At 37.5% G+C, this 22,761-nt stretch overlaps 1 protein-coding gene across 1 annotated transcript in view; it reads left to right on the top strand.

Annotated features, from left to right (window-relative positions):
* Window positions 1-10,027: 10,027 nt before the first annotated feature.
* LOC5569257 (contactin-4) overlaps window positions 10,028-22,761 on the top strand; it is a 1,061,856-nt gene continuing 1,049,122 nt past the window's right edge. Inside the window, exon 1 of the mRNA XM_021854379.1 lies at window positions 10,028-10,715. Within this exon, the coding sequence (XP_021710071.1) occupies window positions 10,565-10,715 (151 nt within the window). The 5' untranslated portion in view covers window positions 10,028-10,564. The remainder of the gene's footprint in view (window positions 10,716-22,761) is intronic.

Genomic DNA, 22,761 nt, shown 5'->3' with positions numbered 1-22,761 from the left:
TGAAATCGGAGGAAGGAAAAATGAACTTTTGGATGAGCTTCAACTGAAATTATGTTATTGAAACAATGTTGGCTGAGCAGTCTTTAGTCTTTTTTTTCCCAAAGGTCCCAAACAGACCGAAACGTCGGGAAAAATCAGAAACTAACGTTTGCAATTCCCTAAAGACTGCTCAGTAGGCCATCCCTTATTTTTCGAAAATGCGAAATGTTATAAGTTTGTCATTGTAAAGGGCTCATATTGGTAAGAAAAAAATCAGGTAAAAATTTGAGATCCGTATGTGGACGCTAAGTGGTCCCCCAACGACCCTAAAGGTATTAGGTGTAGATGACCCCCGTGCGCCAAGTCGAGCTCGCTGCTCTAGTGTACGTAACATGAATACGAAAAGCCACTTGTAACAAATTGTCGATACGATAAAAGTCATGTGTGTTGTGTGAATGCGAGTGCATACAAAGAATAAAATGAGGGCTCGTGTGTCAAAATGACACTGTCAATGGTCGTTAAATTTTCCAAAACAACTGAGTATTTTCGATAATTATTAATCAAATTTTCCTCCAAAACTTCTTAGCATGTTAAGAGTTGCTTCAGAGATTCCATAAAAAAAAATCCCAGAAAATGCTTGAAATATTTTAAGGGATTGTTCTGGAAGAATCTTCAAGATTTCTTCGTGAAAACTTTCATAGTTTCTCCCAATGATTCGTTTAGCAGTTTATCTTTGATTCTTTTAAGAAATATCGACAAAAATAATTTCAAAAAATCTTCCAGGTTTTTCTCCCGACATTGCTCCAGCAGCACAAAGAATTTCTGCAAACAATTATTGAAGGAAAATCTTCAAGATTTGTAACTTTTAAACAAGGGAAGGCTTTTCCAGTTTTTTTTTCTCTAGAAATCCCGAGCAAACACCAGTTGAGGTTGAGCCAGATTTGAAGTTCAAAATTAAATTACTAAAGATCATAATTAATCATTGGTTTGTTAGAAATAAAATATAAGGGATCATAAATAACAGCAAAAATAAGTATGGAGAGGTATTGCACAATATGCTGTTAAGATATTATGAGATCAAACTACTACCCTAGTAACACACATGTTATAATTGAAGCAAAATAACTCATATATGACCAGATCTGGTCATATAAGTGTTATTCTGCCTCAATTATAACATGTGTGCTACTAGGGTATCTGGTTAGTTTATTGATTAACCAACAAATCAATATTCTTCGCTGTATGAAGTAACTTGTTGCTCTCGGAGATTGAGATATGAGATCCAAACTTACCTGATAAGAGATATGAATTAGATGTTTCCGTCTGCTCCGGTTCTCTCCGGTATTTCATGCCGAAGGTTGTTATGGATTTTCCAATAATTTATTCAATACTTAATCGAAATATTTCCACAGCGAAATCTTCAAGATATCGCAACTGCACATGTTGTTTGAAAGTTCTTCACCAGATCAACTCCAGAAATTTCCTTTTTTAATTCCCGAAAAAATCCTGATGCAATTTCTCGAAGATTCACTAGCTGAAAACGCCGAAGTAGTTCCTACAAATCACCTTTACGGAGATTTCCTGAAACTGTATCGCAATAATCATTAGAGAAATCAGAGAAACACCCTAGAAGGGACTCCTAGAGCATAAGAAAAAAAAATCAGGTTGAATTAACTAAAATATAAGAAAAAAAAAAGCTGTTAACATTTCTGTACAATCTGAAGAGAAATGATTCAATGTGTGATTAAAGAACTCCTTGTCAATTCACTTGAAATAATCAAAGTGTCTATGCAGAATTCTTTAAAGCAATGTCTGTCAGAAGAAGTTAAAATAGATTAATGAAATACTAGAAGCATTGCTAATACAATAGCTCTAGAGAGTGGTCACCCTGGATATTTTTTTAATGTCCCTTGGAGAATTCCTCAGCAAAATCTGTAAGGCATTGAAGAGAAGTTCTTGGAAGTAAAATTCTTGGGTTAAATTCTTTGGTCCACTTCTGAGGATTCCTTGCAACAGAAATTAAAAAAGGTGTTCCTGAAAGTACTCTGAGAATCCTTCAAAAAATAATATTGAAATGATCCCTGAAACAGTCTATGAAATAAATTCCCTAAAAATACCGAGTAAAATTCCTAAAAATTAAATATCTAGTACAATTTTTTAGTAAGTTTATCCGAAAATTCCTTATGACGCCAAGAGAGGATGTACATGACATACTTGAAGAAATTCTGGAAACTTTTCCAAGGAGTCGTCCATAAACCACGTGGTTGTATATGAGAGAGAAAGGAGATGGTCAGACCAATGACCACGGTCCATACAAAGTTTAAAAATATTTTATTGACAAATGATCACGAGGGGGGGATCTGAAATCCCAAAAAAATGACCACGTGGTTAATGAACGGCTCCTTCGGAAATCTCTGGAGGAGATTCCTAAAGTGGTTCCATGTGTTAATATGTTTTTTTTCCAGAAATTTATGATCTTGATGTGGTCAATGATGAAAATTTTCGGAGATTTTTATAGATAAATCCAAGAAACAGCGATTCTTAAAAAGTTTCCGGTGGAATTACATTCAAAAGTTCGCAAATTATATATTTATTAGCATTTTGAGCTGGAAATGCTCTAAGGAGAAAATAATAGAGGGTCGAAACAGTATTCGGGTTATATTTTCATAATTGGAAGGTTTTAAAATATTCCATCGGTGAAATTTTGATTTTTTTCACGTTTTCCTACGCATTTCTGCCCATACAAAATGTATGGAAACAATTTCACCGATAGAATATTTTGAAACCATTTGATTATGAAATTATAGATCAAATACTGGTCTCTTACGGAAAAAAAATCCGAGGTACATTCGATCTTCATTGCAATCAGGAATGCTTACAATCTTGAATGAAACTGAAACATTTCATGAGCTTGCATCCATCATTTGTCAATATTGCATGCTTTCTTGCATCTTGAAAGTGAAATTGCAAACGAGAATGCTTAGTTAACACGATTCTGTAAGAAATAATTCACATGAATAAATCGACGGCTTGGTCATTTTTTGTGCATCATTTATAATTTGTTTTTCAGCATAAAATCATGTTAACTTTATAGCAAAACCACATTGAAAATATCAGATTTCGAATATCTTTCAAGTGGGATTTCCTGAAAATAGAGTTTAATTTTGGTTACTACACGTCTTATGTAGTGAACAAGGATCTAAATTAAAAAAAAGTGAAAGTTCTTATACATTACTATGCTAAAATCAATGTTGTCACAGTTTTAATGTAAGATCAGGACTGAATAGAAAAAGAGTAGATGAAAGATATCGATCAAACATGTACAGTAAGGCCCGTAAAAAACTACAAGCCTTTTTGGATCATGTAACTTTTTCAATGCTTTTTATCGAGACCACCATGCACCCATAAATAAAGTCAATGGCGAGATCTCATCAAACATTATGGTCGTTTACTGAAATTCGGGAAATACTTTGTTGAGAGTAGCAAATGCATGATGAGAAAAATGGAAGGCATTTCCTGAAAAAAAATTGTTAAAGAAGTATTTTGTGCTGGAATTGTTAAAGCAACATGAGGAGTAATTTTCATGTTGGTGAAAATTGTTGAAAGCTGAAATTTCAAATTTCTTGAGTTTCTTTTCTCACTGCATGCGAAATCTCTTTGGCACACATGCATTTTTCCAAGTATTCCACCAATTTATGCTTCTAATGAAAATACGTTCGATACAATAGGGATACAATTTTCGATTTTATTTTTGCGGGATTGTAGCTTAGATTTTGCGGAATCAGTGGAAAAAAACGGTAATAATCATTACTTCTTTTGTCTTCTTGCAGAATAATGTGTGAAATTTAACGTTTATTTTTGATAACAGTAAAACAAATATAATGATTTTTTTATTTGTAGAAACGCTTACAAATACACTCATGCGTCACCTCTTGCACACAGCACGAACGGTAGAATGAATATCAAAAAACGCGAAAACTGTGGAATGAATGTCGTCTCACACGATGACATTTTCATGAATCACAAATTTTGCATAGAATTCATAAATGTCTGACCATAAACAACAAGAATGGTCTACTCTTGCTTGTAGTGTCGATTTTGACACATCTATATAAATAAAAACAGAGTGGTGTTTGTAATGTCACAAAATGGCATGATAACTGATGCACGGATTGACGTGAGTTTTCAAATGTTGCACTCGCCAAGGGATGCGACGTGATCGTGCGAGGAAAAAGTTTTTGAAGTCTCCGGAATGATTGCGGAAACGGTAGAATACATAACAATACATGACAGTAGCAATAATTTATAAGGCTTTACGTTAAACAATAACTGTATTGCGAGTTCTTCTCATAAGTATGTTCCAAATTACGTTTCCAAGCTCACAATGGTCACCAATGTATTAATTTTTACTAAATTTCACTTTGTTTTAACTCAAAACACTGGATTTCAGTACTTGATAAGCAATTGAAAATATTTTTCAATGTGTTGCCAAAATCGGGAAGAATATGTTGCCAAAAACGGGTGTTGCTAAAATCGGGGGTAGACAAAAGCGGGTGTTGCCAAAATCGGGAAGGCACTGTAATACATACAGATGGCTTTAAATGATTGAACCTAAAAATAAGTGACGTGTAAATCTGGTATTTTTTCAGTTTGAAGGAGTTCAGAATTCCCAAAATAATTTTGGGATGTGCTTTGGAATTACGGAATACCTGTAAAAATTCAGAGCTTTGAATATGAATTCTTATTTTTTGTGATAATTCTGTGTCTGCGATAGCCATTCTGAGTTTCATGTGAGACATTTTGAAAACTGGTAATCCGTTGGAAACCTTTGAAAATCGAGTGAGAATGTACAGGTTCCCATTTGTAAATCTTTTAGAATCCTTGAGACTCCGACCGGGGTCATTGGGATTTATTAGAGAAAAATAATAATTTTGGTGAGTTTCAGGCTAATTGTTTAAAATCCTTCAATTCAAGATAGAATATTGAAGACTCTGGTATGTAGGAATGTTCTGGGTTTTGACGGAATTATTTGTTATATATCTAACATTTTTGTGAGAATCTCAGGATTTCATCCTGAATGAATACCAACAATTACCATCTGTCTTCGGAGTCACTATAATTACCATGAAAAACTCAACATCTCCAGCTGAATCTGCAAGATCCCCACCAGATTGCCAGGATGCTCACCGGCAAGGATTGAAACCAGAGAAAATTGGGGATATCTCTAACTTGCCGCTCTGTAAAAAAAAATCATCCGCAATACATCATGTTTATCAGTATATCATCTTCTGCTACAGTGCTGATTTGATCGGAAGGTAACAGTACATGATAAAACTCATCGGGGACTCGGGGATTGTATTTTATGTAAGTAGAATAAAACACCTACCTTCAAGGGTAAATAAGCGAAAGAAATGAGTTTTATCATCGCTCTCTCTTGGGGGCTCCTCTTTTCTGAGGGTATAGCTTATCAGAGCGTCTGCACTCCATGTTAGGAGCGGCTGATCATCATCCTAGTGCCAGCATGGGACTCTAAACAGTGCTGTTCACGATGATCCTCCGGCGAGACAGGGGGTTGGTGTAGGCCTTACAAACCAGCCGTAAAAATCATCAGTACAGGAAGCATACAATGTAAATTCGTACCGGAACAATCGGCATAGACCCAGACATCGAAAACGGACTTACGATTGGAAACTCGGTCCATGACTGTAAGTCTCTCAATTTCTTTGGAAGTACCCGCATTCTTTCTGAATTATTGAGGGTCCGCAAGTTCGACATCGTAGCGCTGCAGGAGGTTTGCTGGAAAGTGTCGACGGTACATAGGTATAGGGATGGTTAAACCATCTACCAGAGCTGCGGCAACAGATATGAGCCAGGCACAGCTTTTATCGTGATGGGCAAAATGCAGAGGCGCGTGATTGGGTGGTGACCAATCGACAACAGAATGTGCAAGTTGAGGATCGGAGGCCGTTTCTTCAATATCAGCATAATCAACGTGCACAGCCCTCACGTAGCAAGTGACGATGACGATAAGGACGCTTTCTACGCGCAACTGGAACGTGAATATGACGGCTGCCCAAGCCATGATGTCAAAATCGTTATCGGAGATCTCAACGCTCAGGTTGGCCAGGAGGAGGAATTTAGACCAATTATAGGGAAGTTCAGCGCTCACCAGCTTACGAACGAAACGCCGCTTCCAAAAACATGGCCATACGTAGTACCTACTTCCAGCACAGCCTTCCGTATCGGTACACCTGGAGATCACCCCAACAAACTGAATCGCAAATCGACCACGTTTTGATTGATGGAAGACACTTCTCGAACATTATCGACGTCAGAACCTATCGCGGCGCAAACATCGATTCGGACCACTACCTAGTGATGGTTAAAGTGCGCCAACGACTTTCCGTTGTGAACAACATTCGGTACCGACGCCCGACACGGTACAATCTGGAACGACTTAAGCTACCCGAAGTCGCAACTGATTACGCGCAAAGCCTTGAAGCAGCGTTGCCGGAAGTGGGAGAGCTCACCGAAGCCCCTCTTGAGGACTGCTGGAGTAGTCTCAAAGCAGCCATAAACAACGCAGCGGAAGGTGCCATTGGGTTCGTGGAAGGAAATCGACGGAACGGTTGGTTCTACGAGGAGTGTCAGACGGTTTTGGACGAGAAGAATGCAGCGCGGGAGCAAGGCACCCGTCTAAACGTGGAACGATACAAGCAGAAGTGAAGACAGCAAACCCATCTATTCCAGGATAAAATGTGCCGCCTGGAAGAGTTGAAGTGCGAAGAGATGGAGCAGCTGTGTCGTTCTCAAAAAACACGTTAGTTCTACAAGAAACTCAATGCATCCCGCAAAGGCTTTGTGCCACGAGCCTAAATGTGCCGGGATAAGGATGGAGGTATCTTGACGGACGAACGTGATTGAATTGTGGTTGAAAGGTGGAAGCAGCACTACGATGAACACCTAAACGGCGCAGAGGATGAAGATCAAGATAGCAGGAGGATTGGCATCATCACTACGGTGGATGAGGGAGACGTGCCAACTCCCACAATAGATGAAGTTGAGGATGCTATCAAACAGCTCAAGAACAACAAAGCAGCTGGAAAGGATGGTATTGGAGCGGAACTTATTAAAATGGGCCCGGAGAAGTTGGTCACTTGTCTGCACCGATTGATAGCCAGAATCTGGGATACAGAATAGCTATCGGAGGAGTGGAAGGAGGGAACTATACCCAATATACAAAAAGGGTGACAAGTTAGAATGTGAGAACTATCGAGCGATCACCATTCTTAACGCAGCTTATAAAGTGCTTTTCCAGATCATCTTCCGCCGTCTATCGCCACTGGCAAGCAGATTTGTGGGAAGTTATCAAGCCGGTTTTGTGGACGGGCGATCGACGACAGAACAAATCTTTATGTTGCGGCAGATCCTTCAAAAGTGTGGTGAATATCAAGTCCCTACGCACCATCGATTTCAAAGCGGCCTATGATACCATCGACCACGAAGAGCTATGGAAGATTATAGACGAGAATGGTTTTCCCGGGAAACTGACTAGACTGATCAAAGCAACGATGGATAGGGTACAGTGCTGTGTGAAGATGGGTGCATTATATCGACAACTAACTCGATCCAGGGCTGCTAACCTCCAGTTTCTCGATCGCCCCAAACTTCCACGATCTTGCTCCACTTGGTCAAACCATCTAGCTCGTTGCGCTCCCGTTTTGTTCCGGCCGGATTCGAGGTGAGCACCATTTTTGCGGGATTGTAGTCTGGCATTCTCACAACGTGTCCCGCCCATCGTATTCTTTCAGCTTTGGTGGCTTTCTGGATACTGGGTTTACCGTAGAGTTGCGCAAGCTCGTGATTCATTGTTCTCCTTCATACGCTGTTCTCACATACTTCGCCGACGATCGTCCTAAGTGCAGGTCCACTTCGAGCATCGTCCACGTCTCATGCCCGTAGAGGACTACCGGTCTTATAAGCGTCTTGTACATGGTAAACTTAGTACAGAAGTGAAGTTTACCAGACCGCAAGGTCTTGTGGAGTCCGTAGTAAGCACGACTTCCGGCAATGATACGTCCAATGCGAGCTCTATCGCGTTCAGTTCCTCCAGCCAGCAGATATTTCGTCTTCGACGTATTTTCCTTCACTCCAACCCGGTCTGCTTCACGTTTCAGCCTGGTATACTGTTCAGAAACCACCTACAATGTTCTTCTGACAATGACCACGTCATCAGCAAAACAGATGAACTGGCTGGATTTATTGAAGATCGTGCCCCGCATGTTGAAGCCCGCCCGTTTTATAACACCTTCTAGCGCAAAAATTGAACGGGAGGCAGGATAGACCAACGCCTTGTCGAAGTCCTTTGCGTGTTTCAAACGGGTCCGATAATGCATCCGATATCTTCACACAGCACTGTACACTATCCATTGTTGCCTTGATCAATCTAGTCAGATTCTCTGGAAAACCATTCTCGTCCACAATTCAGTAAACCAAATGGCTTACGGAGAAAAATGACTGGAATTCAGCAAATCAATGCTGGCGACAGTGATGAAAAGTGACGAACATCTCTGCTAAACCGGAACAAAAACAAAACAAAAAGCATCAGAGTGCTGATTTACTCACCTCATGAATAAACGAAGCTAAAGTGATTCGTGAGTGTGTTCGAAATAGTTAAAAGTCGATTGTGTTTCCGAAAAAAATCAATTTCCTCTCCTAAATTTTTGGTTTTCAAAGGGTTTTATACTACAACTGTCGATTCAATGGATATACAACTGATTTGTTTGTCAAAACTATAATAAATCACCACTTGTACGGTAACTCGCGAGTAAATGTTCATGAACTTTTTTGCTATTTCTTTTGGTATACTCTCCCGAGCAGGTAGGGCGAATTTACTCACACCAAGCCTGGTCACGAGTCTGACATGTTTGTTTTGCGTTTGTCTACACTCGTGTGGTGCTTCTTGATTCTGATCGAGACTCCAGAATTACTACGAACTCCAAACACTAAAATCCCAATTTACATTTTTTTATGTAAATTCAAATAACGTTTTTTATGAAGTTTGTAAATTAGGTTCAGACGATTAAATGAGAAATTTTGTATCAAAATGATGAGTTTTGCGGGAACAATCTGATTAATTTTTGTTTCATGCTCTATAGTTTAATTAAGACGTGTTATAATTATAATTATTGTTGTGCTGCATTTAAGAAGAAAAAAGTCACTGAAAAGCATCCCGAAATATTGGTCTTCAGATCGTTGGAACTTCGGTATAAATCAAAACAATTCTCCGTTAACTTATGTAAACTGAAAACTTTCAATAGACCACTGGTAGACTTTTAAATATTATAAGCCTATGAAATGAATTGCAATGCAATACTTCGTTTAGTTGTACGAAAGGGTTAGAGTCTGTGCTATATTAAAACCATCAAAAGATTGCTTATTACACCAGAAGATTGACGGTATTTATTACAGGAAGATTTTGAATCAACTAGAACACCTCTTGTACTCACTTAGTTACCGAAGTTAGGACCAAGACGAATCAAACGGTTCTTTTAAATATAAAAGTCTCCTAGGGTCTAAAGTTATGAGAAATTTTATATCTTAGAAATAATGAACATAACTCAAACCTTAAACAACTTGCACACATTTAAGTCGGATTTAGAAACATATTAATCAATAATATGCACAGAGTACTAAAAACTTTTTTTTTTTCAAATAATAATAAAAAACTCACAAGTAGATTCCAAAACATACATGCGACATATTTGAAAGGTTTTTTATTCAGGCTAAAAGTGTTGTAAACCCTGTGGACCTTGTTTATGACTATATATTACAAATAGTCAAGTTAATCACATTTTATTCGTAACGCTCAGGATCTAGTTCTCAGCTAAGAGAACCTTTTCACTTTAACTAAGAGCTTTATTTTTTCAATTCAACAGTTCTACTTATTTTTAGATTCGTACGCTCTGTAATGAACACCGTACCGCGCTCACTATTTACAAACAATAATTTTCAATTCTATTTCTCTTCTTCTTTCCAGTTAAATAAAGCCACGTCAGCCGACCCATAATTAGCAGCGCCCCCACCTCCCTAGTTTGCTGCCGGAGTGTATAATAAACATTAAAAGCAAATATTATTACGAGCGCCTCTGCCGGTCGATTTGTGTAGGACGTTCATTCAATTCAGTGGTGTTTACCAAGAATTGAAATAATATTGGCAATATTGGGCATTGCTTTCCCACAGTACCAGGTGAACTGTGGTGCAGCGCGGTGGAGTTTCGGGGGAAAAATCAATCGTCGAAAATAGGCGAAAAATCACCCATCGGAGCGCGGAGGGAGGACCACGTGCAAACATAATTGCCAGTGAAAACAAAGTTCACGTGATCGAGGTTGCACAGAGAAAAAGTAATCCGAAACGCATACTGCACCGAGAAGTGAAATTCTAACGAATGGTCGGGCAGTGATTAATCAAAATTATTTATAAATCGTAGAGGAAAAAATCGTTGGAAGTTTCTGTAAAATTGTGCATTTGGAAGCAATTTGGTGGGGCAGTTCATTGGTTGAGAGAGAAGAAGAGAGGCTGTGCCATGAGGGCTGAAGAGATGGTGCCAGTGACTAACGCAATCAGAATGGAAGTTCGAAAGAGTGCTGTTCCATCTGTGTTGATGGTGGCCGCTATAGCACTGCTATTGGGAAGCAGTGGGATGATCCACGTGCATGGCGAAGCATTTAAATCAGGTGAGTCTTCTGGAATTTTGAAATTAATTTCGTATGAATTTTCATCTCTCACAAGTGGTAAAAGGATAGTATAGCATATACTGATTGTACATGTCAATGGTTACTACTCCGTGGTTGATCGGAACTGGTAAGAATTTCATAAGGGGTAAATAAGGGGTGGGACTTTCCACTTAGTCTCGAAGCGCACATTTTTACAGCTCTCATAGTATTGAACAACTTGACTCCGGTCAAGTCCTTATAGTCATTTGGGATGGGAAAGAAATGTTAGTGTTCAATGATTTGTGCTTCTAGAGACCGTGAATACCTCTGCATCTTCATAATTAACACTGGAAGAATGTATATAAGTAAGGACGGAAGAAGATCTAGGAGTCACCTATGGTCGGTTTCGAAATTAATGGTTAAGAAGGACAAATACGACTCTTACTTAAAATTAGTTTTTCATTTTTTTTCCCGCGGTGAAATATTGGCAGATAGTGGTAGAAGAGATAAGTACGTCTAAATTCATATTGTCAAACTATTCAAAGGTTATTTTTAGTGATGACGAAAAAAGAAAGGTATTTGTACAATAATATTATATAAAACAGGAGTGAAGGTTTATGTAAACTCTTATAGTGACGAACCATCCAAAGTTTATTTGAAAATTACAAAAACTTAATTGTGTTTCAATAAATAACGTGTTATCATATGCATGGAACGAGCTCACCAGTAGGCAATTCATCATTGACTGAACACGAATATCTTTTCGTACTCGCAAAAAGTGAACCGGAAACAATCGATCTAGAGTATGTCGTGGGGAGCATGCAACGGAATCAAAAGACCACACATTACTCTCATCACCAAATCACATTGAAAGTAAATAAATAAACTAGATGAAAATAAAATAAATATCATCTGAAAACAAGTTTTATTTGAGCAAAACATATCTTTTTAAACTAACTCGAGTAATTAACGTATCATCTCAATTAAATTTCAATGATACGTTCTTCATTTATTTTCTCTTAATACCTGTCAATTTGCTACTGGTTTTGCGACAGATGTACATCTCGCAATTCAGAATTGTACCGCTGTAGAAAACAATTCACAGTGCCTAGTTCCATTTAAATGATTACGCCATATTCACCTGAGATTCATTCTTCTCAACTTAAACTTCTGCTGCGTAGATAATTCATTGCATCTCGTCTCACCTCACAGAATCTTTGACCCAAATCGATAGACAAAGAACAGTTTCCTCACTCTCGCTTTAAGACTATGCCTTGAATCATACCAACATCATACCCCGGAGACGTATTGAATATCGAACGAACCAATCCCCTTGACTGACTGAAACAAGATCCCCACAGACCACACCCTGGCTCGGAATGAAGTGATGCGTGTCTACTTGGTAAGCGGTAACATCACGCCACACTCGAATTTCTTTCCCCAGCGGCACCATTGTCTTCTCAAGTGAGACAACTGCCGTAGCTCAACCTTTTAATGCCCAACTCTGCCTTTCGAATTTCATGATTTTTTTTCGTATTTTAAAATTTAGAATGGTTTTATTTTTGTTTGAAATTTTGAACCATAATGTATTTTATCACTTTCGAATTCATTATGATTTTTAGAAAAATGTTTGAAATATTTGATTATTTAATGATTATTATATAAATCTGTTCATTATATATTTTTTCACAAAAATATAATGCTTTCATTAATACTTTTCAAACTAGTAGGTATTTTTTTATTGATAAAAATAATTACCGATTTGTTATGTTTAAGGAAAATATCAAAACAGCATTAAAAAAAAAAAAAAAATTCAAACAGCATCAAAACCAAAATTAATAATTTACGAATGGAAATTAATCATTGTCAGAAAAGTGCTTAAATCGACTTTAGAGAACGAAAAATTATATTTAGATCAAAAAATGAAATTGGGTATTACAGGGTTAAGGCTCTCCGTTTCCAAGACATCTTGCCTCGCAGCAGTATTTTCATTGCCGCCTGTTTCTGTTTCGCATCATCCCGGAGGAGATGAAGCAGCAGCAGCAGCAGTAGTAGGAGAAAATTGACTGTTGAATTGCTTTCACCTGACTCTTTGTCAGGAGTTGTCAGCTACTAGGTACCTAAATACTGCTGATGCCATCGCACAGAGCCCAAACGACGCACTTCTGGCAGCAAGACAGCGAGAAATCGATTCCAACACGAGCGGAGCGATCCAAGCCATGTACACTGGAACTTCCGTTTACACACTGGGTTGAGGGTATGAATACATAATTTTACGTAAAAAGAATCATCACATAAAAGAAGTTTTCTTTTCGGGAATTGGGTTTTCATCCTAGAAATCCATTTTGCATGAGCTATTGACAGTATACAAAATAATGGGCTTGTTTTGGTAAATAATGGGAAACAGTATTTTAGCTACATGCCAATTTTCCGTGGTGTTCTAAGTCAGTCCTGAAATCCGTGGGAAACAGGCCTTCAGAACTACAAGAGTAACTGGTGATCTTTTGAAGTTTACTGAATCTATGACAAAAGGTCGAAAGACAAAAGGCCGAAAGGACAGAAGGTCGAAAGACAAAAGGTCGAAAGGACAAAAAGTCGAAGAACAAAAAGGAAGGAACAAAAGGTCGAAAATCTTTTTTCAAAGAAGGAAAAATTTCCCACCAAGCAAATCATTTTCGACCTTTTGTCCTTTCGACTTTTTGTCTTTCGACCATTTGTCCTTTCGACGTTTTGTCTTTCGACCTTTTGTCCATAAACCTTTTAAGTTATACAAGAACTACTTGGTATACAAACTTGATACAGCAGATCTACAGACATCACAAACGACCTGTCTGAATATTGCCGAATAATAGATGTAGGCTCATATGGTTACGTCCTACCATGTTTTGAGCTCAACGGCTATTTAAGCTTATACAGTAATTCCTTAGAGTACAGGTCTTCAGATCTGCGATGGTGTAACCAGTGATCTCTCTAAGGTTTATGAAGAATTTTTACACCCATTATTATTTTGTTGGCAAAACTAATGACGTAAAGTAGTTCTGAGACGGTTTATGCAGCACTGCAAAACCTGCTACTTTCCATTGTTACTTTTTTAAACAGGAGTGGTGGAAATGTTCGCATCACGAAGCACCTCACGAGTGTAAACCAACGCAAAACAAACAGGAAAGATTTGCGTGAGGCTTGGTGTGAGTAAGTTTTCACTCGTCTGCTAAGGAGAACCAAAAGATACCAAACAAGAAGAAGTAGCAAAACGTTCGCGAATATTTACTCGCCAGTTACCAAATAAGGAGTGATTTACTATGGTTATGACAGACAAATCAATTGTACAGTCAGCGCCATAAGTTAGTAACCGAATGCTGTTTTTCCATACAAAACGCCCAAGTTTGGGGTGCTGTATCTCAGCTTCTGGTAGTCCGAATTAACTGAAATTTGAATGACGAACTGCAAATTACTTGAAGTTTTGCCTGTAAGGGAATTAATACATTGCAGTCATTTTACATAGAGTTTCAGAGGGTTGTTCAAAGACAAAAGTAAGTAACTGAGAGACTTTTTAATTTAATTTGAAAACGGTAAGTCGTGGAAAGTTGGTGTGTTCTGCAAATTTGTGTGACCTCTGAAATTGTACAACTTTGTGAAACAGACCAACAATCCACAACTTCCATTACTGCTTAATAGTTGATAACCAAAAAATTTACATTCCTCGGCTGAATTTAAACGGCTGGTACGATTGTCCCCGTTTCTTAGTCTTTTCTATTCTTTCATTTCAAAGAGCGAGCAATGGCGCTTAAGCCTAGGCCAATCAGCCAGGGCAAAAAATATCTTCGTTCTATTGCTGAGAGGTCAGCATCGATGGAGTGACATTAACTTTCTAAGCCTCGTCAGTTACAACGATTTCAAACATTTTCTAAATATGATTGTTAATTGTTCCCGTTTCTAAGATAGAAAAATATTTGATGATTAAATTTTGTATAAAGGAATCATTCAATTATCGTTGATTTTTTAATTAAGATACCGCGGGGCAAGTGGGTAAATGGGGTAAGGCATTTCAGAACATAACGATAGGTAAGAGATTCCTGAGATTTTTCAGCCATTATTGCATAATACAGCGAAAGATTAATAACCTGTCAACTATCACTCCGTAACAAGTTGGCGGCGTGCAATCTTATTTTAAAATTTTCAGTGGGAAAAAGTTTTGGAAAGTAGTTTTTTGTACCATTTCTAAGTTGACCCCTCTGACAGTTTCAAACTGCAATAAAAAAAGTTTTAGAATTAATTCGACATAGACCTAAAACTAACTAAATTTAAATACCGTCAATTTTCTAATCACGTGGGGCAAGTGAAAAATTTCTCATTAGAGATTGAAGGCAATTATCATAGAAGAATAGAACGTGTTGGTAATTAAGGAAACACTTTACACAAAGCGTAAAAAGCTATAAGAAATCATGGAACTTCTCTAAAAGAGGTTGCCAAACATAACGATATTAATATGCCTACTACGGCAGCCGATTAACACTTCATTCGTCGCGCTGTTGTATTTTGTACAACAGTGGTGAAAAAAACTCGCTTATCGTACACAACATCAGCGTGGTTGTTCTATCGGCGGCAAACCGCGCGACGACTGAAAGGTTAAAAGGAAGACGTCGATTTAAAAGTTTCAATATAAGAGAACGCATGGATATCTCGATAAATGTATATGCAAAGTTAGTTCGAAACATAAAAATAGGATATAGACCACATTAAAAAAGAGTCTAAATACAGTTGTGTTCAGAATAATAGTAGTGAAAGCCGATTTTCATACAAAATGCTCAACTTTAGCATGCTATAACTTTGTTTCCATATGAGCAATCGGCATGAAATTTTGGCAGTGAACTACAAATATACTCAATTTTATTATCACAAAATTTGAAAAAAATCACACTACCGGCTAAAAAGTTAAGCACCAGGTGAAATCGCTCAAAATAATAGTAGTTTTTCTTTTGTAAATTTTTGTTCAGCAACAATTTTATAAAAAAAATGGCTAATTTATACATTTATGGCTTGGGTGAAAATGGTTGAAACGATGAATAAAGAAAAGTTCAAAAACTCAAATTACAGAAGATATTTAAATTTTTAAAACTACTATTATTTTGAGCGATTTCACCTGGTGCTTAACTTTTTAGCCGGTTGTGTGAAAATTTTCAAATCTTGTGATAATAAAATTGAGTATATTTGTAGTTCACTGCCAACATTTCATGCCGATTGCTCATATGGAGACAAAGTTACAGCATGCCAAAGTTGAGCATTTTGTATGGAAATCGGCTTTCACTACTATTATTCTGAACACAACTGTAGGTACTTCATTAAAGGATTCCGTTTGATTTCTCCCGAAAAGTTATCCGACGTCATATCCGACTTTCTTAAAAACAAATAACGAGCGGTGGAATTTCTACAGAATGGAATCACAATTGCTGTACCATAATGTAAGAACTAACATTGTAAATGTTGCAGGTATAATGTTGTCGAATCATTTCAACAAACATAACTGAACAGAAGAAATATAATAAAATTGTCATTGTTTGCATGTTACTTATGTTATTGTTCCCTTCATGTATTGTAATATGACACTAACCAAATTGAACTGAATAAATTGTCTTTTGGATATCGATCTGAAGAAAACATCAATAAGGTATAATAAGATTGATGTCAGACCTCAACAGATTATGGGTTAAATTTAGGCAGGTAGAAGTACTGCTAGATTGTATTAAGAATGGTGGAGACCTTTAGAGGACTCCACCGGAATTCACAAATCAGGCGAAAAGTGGTCTGAAACAATTTAATTTTTCATTTCAGATTATGAAAATTTTTGGTTCAGATTCAAAAAGATTATATGATATCTGAACAAATGTGGATAACCCAGAGTTTGCTCGATGCGTATAGCAAATCTGTCCTCTCTGAACAACTTTGCCGACTACGCCATCTTTCTAAGTGGTCAGGCTACCGAGCTATCCGCAAAATAAAAATTCAATGCTCACTAGCGCCGCCTCGTGGGATAATCTCGTATCAGAATGACCACCACATGCCAGCCCCTAAGCTACTGTACAACTCTTCCGAAGACACTAACCTTCCAAAACATCAGGATCTAGAGATATCATATGTTACAAATTTTGCAATCCTATCCCTTATTTCTTCGGATGGAAGGTTTACGAGCAGATATAATGATATAATGTTTTCCACCAGCTTATGAGAGATCTCGGAATCTGACTCCACTTCCGAGTATGCCCTCCTTTTCTCTCTGTCGTATATTCTATTGATCTCTGTTTTACAAATATTGATAAGAGGCTTTTGAAGTCCCGCAAATTGTTGGATCGCTTAGCATCTTCTGGTAATTGGTTAAACAAGCTATAGCCCTTATAAAACAGCGAATTTTGCGTGTTTTTCTGCAGTTTAACAATATGAGGTCTCCTGCATGCCTTGTTTCATATCGATGCACATCTGTTTCATTTCTTACAGTACATGTCAAATATTGAGGAGCCATCCCCTTAACAATCTAGAAAAGTTAAGTTTACAGCGAATGGTTGAAGGTATAGAATTCGAAAGATATTCTGGGGAAGCGTAACCTGTATTGTCCTTGTATATAGATTATAGGTAGGGACAATGGAAATTCGCGATTTCGCGGAAGCCGCGAAATCCGCGAAATTTGGCCTTTGCCGCGCAATTTAGGAAATCCCGCGAAATGCCGCGAAACAAGTTAAGTTTTGTGAATTTATATGAAAACCACAGTGAATTCTAGTTTTTTTTGCTTATGAAAGTGATTTATTCATCTTGAAGTGAAAGTTTCATCAAAAATGTTATAACCTTTTAGTTTGACTTGGATGTCATTCTGGCTTATTACTATCGTTCTAAATTATGCATTCCCACTCTGATATCAAATTTATCATCTTAATTTGTAAAATAAAAACTATATTTAATGAAATTCCGCGAAATTTACACATATAAAAGCTATTTTTACCGAATATGTGCATACATATTTTGTGTAAAATATGGCCAAAATCATGAAACCGCGACAAAGTCGCGAAATATTGAATTTGTCGCTTTGGTCACACGCGAAATTTCAAGAATTTTGCCGCGAATTTCCATTGTCCCTAATTATAGGTAATCAAAATAGAAAACCTTTTAAAACCAATTGTGTTTGAACGACTAGACCGTTAGATTTATGATTTACTCGTTATGCTGTTGTTTATCTGATACACCATAAGCATGAGGTGCTGGACAAATTTCAGGAATATTAATCAATGGCTTCAGTTCACTCTAATTTCCAAATCTCTTAGTTTATTTCAGATAATGATGAAGAGTAATATGAAAAAAACAATGATTTTGTACACGTAAAGGAATTCAAATGATTCCAACTTGCCCGGAGTAAAAAATGCGGTGAGTAAAAGAATGCATCGCACTGTTAGATAAAAAAAAAACAATGAAAACAATGTACCCAAAGAACTATGGGGTGAGGCAGTATACGTGTCTGCCTATTTAACCAATTGTTCCCCAACTCGAAAGATAAAAGTTTTCAAACTCCATTCGAAATGTGGTTTAACATCAAATATATCATATATACATCAAGAAAGCAAAAGAAAGACGTAAGAAGTTAGATGATAGAAGTAAGAAGCTAACTTTTAAGGAGATGTCACAAATGGATATCCATTGTGGGATAATGAATCTAAAAAGATAATTGTCTTACGCGATGTACTTTTCGTTAAAAAATAAATTGAAATTTCGCACTATTCAAGATCCTGTTAAGGTGGAGTAACAATATCACAAGATTGTGGCGTCATCAAGCCTAATAGTGTCCACTGACGCTTCGGACGAGAGTTCAAACGATTAAAATGATAGTGACGAAGAATAAGTCAAGTATGATGTGAAAACCACCAGTGTTGAAAGCAATGCGAAAGATCCTGAAATTATTGTTCGCCGCAGCAAGAGAAATAAAAGCAGAAAAAAATCAGTGGAGGTTGTGTACAAGATACGACCGCATGACGTTAACTACGCCATGTGATTTGCTGCATTTGAATTTAAGTCAATTGTCATATTAGCAACCTTCCAGAATGTAACGGTTTGTGAATTTAAGAACAGTGAGAAGCTCTTCGTTCGGAAAAGTGCTCCAGTCATCGATATCGTCATCGCCAATGTAAATTTGAATTTGTCGTATTGTTAATTATTCTTCTTCTTGGCATAACGTCCCAACTGTGACATAGCCTACATCTCAGCTTAGTGTTCAATGAGCACTTCCACAGTTATTAACTAAGAGCTGCCATTTTCGCATTCGTACATCGTGTGGCATTAAGAAATTAAGGAAATTAAGAAAATTTCCATTACGAAATTACCGACCGGGAATCAAACCCAGACACATTAAGCATAACTTTGCTTTGTAGCCGCAGACTCTAACCACTCGGCTAAGGAAGGCTCTTATTTGCAATTATTCATAACATATCAGATATTGAATGATGTTACGAGAATAATTAAGTAAGTATAGCAAGTAGGTGATATTAGGAAATATTACACAATTAACTCTTTGGTACACATTTGTTGGCCCTGGAAAGGGCCGATTGAATTGTTAGATTCGAGTAACACAGACACATTTTGACGGCGCACAGACTAAAATTCTCCTCGCCCGAAGAGATTTGCGGTGGCGATGACGATGAACGCTTCTACAGGCGGCTTTGGCTGATTTTCTTCAGCCATCTCGTACAAATCTTGCATTAGCGCACACTGATTCCTGCAGGTCCAATTTTCAAAGCGCGAGCCAATCTAGAAATCTTGTTCGATTTCACAAACCAGACGCTGGATTGGCAACTTGAAAATCTACATCTCAGAAGGCTTCTGGCAGCGAGCTACTCCTCGCTGAGCAGGTTCGGAGCACTTACCAGCTCGAAAGCGAAAATGGAATGAAACCGAATCTGACGTAGAAAGCATGTTTTATTATCTTAGAATAGCAAATGATGCTGCTCCCTTTCGTGTTCTTCTCTTTCTGATAGTCCAATCAGAGAAATGGGCATGTGCCAATGATGTGTTGGGCTGAGAATTACTTGAAAATATCAGAAAATGCTAATGCGTAAGAAATGAATGAATTATTGGAAGGGTTGACATTTACTAAATATTCAATAATTAGCTATTGATAATCATTAGTTTTATTTATTATGAAGGTAAATTTTTGATCCATTATTACAATTGCCAAAATTAATACAATTGTGCAATTTGAAGTAGATTATAAAACTGAATTTACTACAATACCATTAAATTCCACTAGAGTTTGTATCCTTTGACAGATACGCGTATTTCGACCTCAAATCTAAGGCCGTCTTCAGTGTCGTGTACTAGACTCGACTGTGCAATTTTGTTACATGCGATAATTTTCGTCATCGAAGTTGTCCCATGAAATATGGGAAAACAAAGACGCTGTTTGAAATGCCACTCTATTTAACAATCGTTGTGAAATGTTGAGCACTCATCCCAACGGCACTGCAGCAGCGTCCTCGAAAGCATCCTTAAATTGCCGTATTGTCAATTATTCGTAATAAATCAGTTATTGAATGATGCTATGAGATGAATAAAGAGATGTGGTAAACACATTAGGAAATATTACACAATCAACTCTTTAAAACACATTTGTTGGCTCTGAAAAGGGCCGATTGAATTGTTGAATTTGCGTAACACGGACACATTTTGACGGCGCACTGGTTGCAATCCTCCTCGCCCGGTGAGATTTTCGGTGCTGATGACGATGTGCGCTTCAACAAGCGGCTTTGGTCGATTTTCTTCAGCCATCTCGTACAAACTTGCCGCCGCTTGGTGATCAACAGCTTGCTTCTGGTAGCGATGAGCTGAGCAGGTTTGGAGGAGCTCTTACCAGCTCGAAAGCGAAAACAGAATGAAACCGAATTCAACGAAGAAGGGATGCTTTATACCCTTAGAATAGCATGTGATGCTCCGATTCTATGACACTACCCCGAACGCCACTACCCCGAAACTTATTACCCCGAATGGGTCATTACCCCAAACGCCACTACCCCGAATGGGTCACTACCCCGAACGCCATTACCCCGAATGGAAAACATTTTGAGACATATTCTAGTTAGAGAGTGGGGAGATAATTGTACGATTCCTTTTGAGTATTTCACGAGTTTGGCTCAAAGATGTATTTTTCAAATATTAGAAGATAAAAAAGCAGCTAGGGTTTTGTTCTTCTTCGTCGTAAGCACTACTATTCGTCGTATCAAACTTTAAATGTTCTACTAAGGCGGATATTCAAACTTACCTGCAACATAGATCCATTATCCAAGTGTAATTTTGTGAAAGCTGTTATGGTTTGTACACTTGTAAACCAAAAATGCAATAAAACTACTGTATTTCGGTAAATAACTTCAGTTCAATTATTCACTTTGCACTTTTTCACCGAAATCGCATGGACGAACACGATTTGAGAGAAATGCTTAGCGATCGACTGAGCCACACCACTTTCCAACACAAGTTTTTTCCCGCCCCGTGGGTGACTTACTTCGCCGGGCACTTATTTTCACTATGGAAAACCTTCGTACTTCTTCACTGAAGGATTTCATTTCAATCACACGCCGTAAAACTTCAATAAATCACCAAATTTTACGAAATTTCCTCAACCGCCGCGTATAATTGAGAATGTAAACAAAGTTTAATCCGTCGTACTGAGAAAAAAAAGCTTGTGCGCATCAATGTGTGCGCGACGCTCGATGTAAAAATACGGTTTCTTTGATTGTGTTGTTTTTGCTGTACTGTGAGCAAATGTCATAATTGTACGGTCAAAAGGAATTGTGTTCATATGTTTGGGCTGAATTTTGATAACGAACAATGCATTTTAAAGGAAATTAGTATATTCCATCATGCTGAAGGAATGGAGGGAGATGCCAGTAGATCTATATATTCTAGTAAAACATTTTATTATAGCGTTGATATGTTGTGTTTTAACCATTCAATACACACAGTGAGCCGTAAGTTGTGAGATGAATCTGGAAACTGATTGCGACGGAGTTGAAAACGATACGACGGACTGAGAATACGGTAAGATGCATTTTCTTTGCATTATTTCCAAAAAGAGATCAAGATTTATCAAAATGTTATTGTACAATGCTAAAGCCGTATTGAGAAAGAATTGTTTGGCATCGGTTTGTGTCAGCATCATTTACTGCAATACTGGGAAAATTGCAGTTCTCACTGATCAATGCTTAATAGGATGGATACTAGCACATCACCCTAGTTGTTCAGCAAATAATTTTTAAACACTAAGTTTTGTCCTCTAATTTTGGGAAGATTCACACAGCCACATTGCAATGCTCTGAAAAACAGCCTATTTCGAAAAGAAGGGTGAATTTATTATGAGAAGGATAGCTATAATATGTACAAAATTAGGATGTAGTAAAGTCTCTTATTGGACGTCGGTAGCCACTTCCTTTACTCATTTTATGCGTGTCGGGCATTAAGATTAAGATCTTCTTTAAGATTTTGTTTCGTAAACGATGGTAATGGAAGTTCACCCTGAGATAGTCGCTGCAAAAGTTGTTCTATGGAACCCGCCTAAAAACCAACTTAATAGACGACCGTTCCGCTATCGCACTTGTACACTTGTACATGTTAGAAAAATTGGTGGCCTCTGATTACCGCTACAATAAGAACTTTTGTTGATTTATGGGATTATTAATTTGAATTTCTGTGAGATAACCACAAAAAAAATATTTCTTGTGATTCAAGATAATGAAGAAATGATGATGGCAGAAAAGTGGTGAGTAAATCCATAAGAGACCTGTCTGTTTTAATACAAGAAGATAAAAAAAAGGAAAAATTTTCGATTAGAATTATAGCAGGAATCACTTTAGTGAATGCCTTCTATATATATTCCTTTATAAAAAGCTGTTCTATATGGAAATATTAGTGACTAGCTTATCCAACAAAAACGTGAAAGAACAGCCTATTTAAAAAAGAAGGGCAAATTTCTGGTGAAATGTTTGCAGCTATGACGTGAATGATCACTGTAACAACGTGATGCTATGACACAACCTATATTCAT

Source organism: Aedes aegypti, chromosome 3 (assembly GCF_002204515.2).
Source record: "Aedes aegypti strain LVP_AGWG chromosome 3, AaegL5.0 Primary Assembly, whole genome shotgun sequence".
Lineage (NCBI taxonomy): Eukaryota > Metazoa > Arthropoda > Insecta > Diptera > Culicidae > Aedes > Aedes aegypti.
This window is presented reverse-complemented; position numbering and strand designations above follow the sequence as displayed.